The 1,771-nt window shown below is 37.5% G+C and overlaps 1 protein-coding gene across 1 annotated transcript; it reads right to left on the bottom strand.

Moving 5' to 3' along the window:
* Nucleotides 1-231: 231 nt before the first annotated feature.
* Nucleotides 232-1,520, bottom strand: LOC142177090 (uncharacterized). The gene is made up of 3 exons (XM_075245553.1): nucleotides 1,215-1,520; nucleotides 994-1,104; nucleotides 232-888 (listed from the first exon to the last, which is right to left on the bottom strand). Exons 1-3 carry the CDS (start codon nucleotides 1,518-1,520, stop codon nucleotides 232-234), a joined length of 1,074 nt encoding a protein of 357 aa, XP_075101654.1.
* Between the last annotated feature and the right edge of the window lie 251 nt (nucleotides 1,521-1,771).

Genomic DNA, 1,771 nt, shown 5'->3' with positions numbered 1-1,771 from the left:
TTCATCAGAAATAAGATTAGGAAGTAGCTCCACTAACCTCTCATGAATCACCCTTGAGATGATTTTGTTGGTGAAATTGCTAAGGCTTATAGGCCTCATATCTGAGAATATTGTCACCTCCTTCTTCTTAGGTAGAAGAACCAGATTTGTATGTGTCACACATTTTGGTAAATATTGTCCATTGAAGAATTCTCTAACCATATCAAATATATCATCAACAATAATGTCCCATCAAGAGTGATAAAAACTACCTGTCAATCCATCTGAACCTCGTGCACTCTCTCTATTTAGGCCAAACACAACTTGTTTGACCTCTTCTTTTGTGGGCTGCCTGATTAAATCTGTATTCTGCTCCATATAAACCATGCTAGGAACATGGTCTATGATACCAAATGCTGTTGGAAGCACAGTTTCACTAAACTGTTCCTTGAATAACTTAACAACTTCCTCAGCCATCTCTTCATCCTCTTCAATCCAGTTACGAAGACTATTTTGGATCTTCTTGACCTGCAATCTCTTCCTTCGACCATTGACTTGAGCATGAAAGAACTTTGTGTTCCTATCACCATCTTTAAACCAAGCCATACCTAATTTTTGTTTCCAAAATTCTTCCTCCAGTGCAAGGTATCTAATCAATTCAGCTTGAACCTTTTGCAATCTCTCCCTATTCAACTGCGTAGGATTTGCTTCGAACTGGGCTTCATGTACCATAAAAACTTCCTCCAAACTCACAATCTTTTGAAATATATCACCATATGTTGCTTTACTCCAAGTTGTCAAGGCCTTCTTCAACTTTTTTAATTTGTAGTTGAAGATGATATATGGATTAACACTAAAATCAGTGTGGCAATTCTCTCTCACCACATCTTTAAATAAATCATGCTTGACCTAAAAATTAAGAAATCTAAAAGATTTTTTCACTGGAGCAGCCTCAATATCGCACTTCAATAACATAGGACTATGGTCTGAACTAATCTTGGATAAATGAGTGACTTCCAATCCTGGAAATATTTGCTGAACTTTCATATTAGCTAGACATTTGTCAAGCCTTTTGAAGATACAATATTCTTCTTCCCTCCCATTCCACCAAGTGTGAATGCTATCCTTGAAGCCAAGATCAGTTAGGTTGCAAGTGTTAATGCAATGCCTAAAGTTATCTGCCTCAGTTAAGGACACTAGCAATCCTCCAATTGTTTTTCCTCATCCCATATCACGTTAAAGTCTCCACCATCAAGCCATGGGATAGTCATGCCTTTAGCCATTACATATAATGAATCCCACAATTCCATTCTCTCAATGGCATCGCATTTAGCATACACCAATGTAAGAATTAGTTCAACTTGAGTTTCTGTGTGGAATAACCTCAATGTCAATTGTTTCACCATATCATAAATAATAGTAACCTCAAAAACTTCATCAATGAATGCCCAAATCTTGTTTGACACATTTGCAACTGCCTGTGCAAAACCAATCTTTCTTCTATATTTCTCCAATTTTCGAGCTTGTTGCATTGGTTCCATAAGTCCAATGAACTCAAAATGGTGTTGTTAATGCATTGTAATAAGCCTCTCAAAATCGTTTTTGGTATTTACTAGCCTAACATTCCAAATAATTGCAGAGGGGTCATGCGGTACTTTTTTAATTTTTTCTTTAATTATCTGGCCGTATTTTTACACTATCGCACTGCAAGGGGCGGTGCCCTGTGCGCTGCGGTAGTGGACAAATTCAGAGGGGTGATTATTTCGATAGAGGTTCATGCTTGGCCTGGTGT

Source organism: Nicotiana tabacum, chromosome 23 (assembly GCF_000715075.1).
Source record: "Nicotiana tabacum cultivar K326 chromosome 23, ASM71507v2, whole genome shotgun sequence".
NCBI lineage: Eukaryota > Viridiplantae > Streptophyta > Magnoliopsida > Solanales > Solanaceae > Nicotiana > Nicotiana tabacum.
Note: the sequence above shows the minus strand (reverse complement) of the source record. Positions and strands in the feature narration are given on the sequence as shown.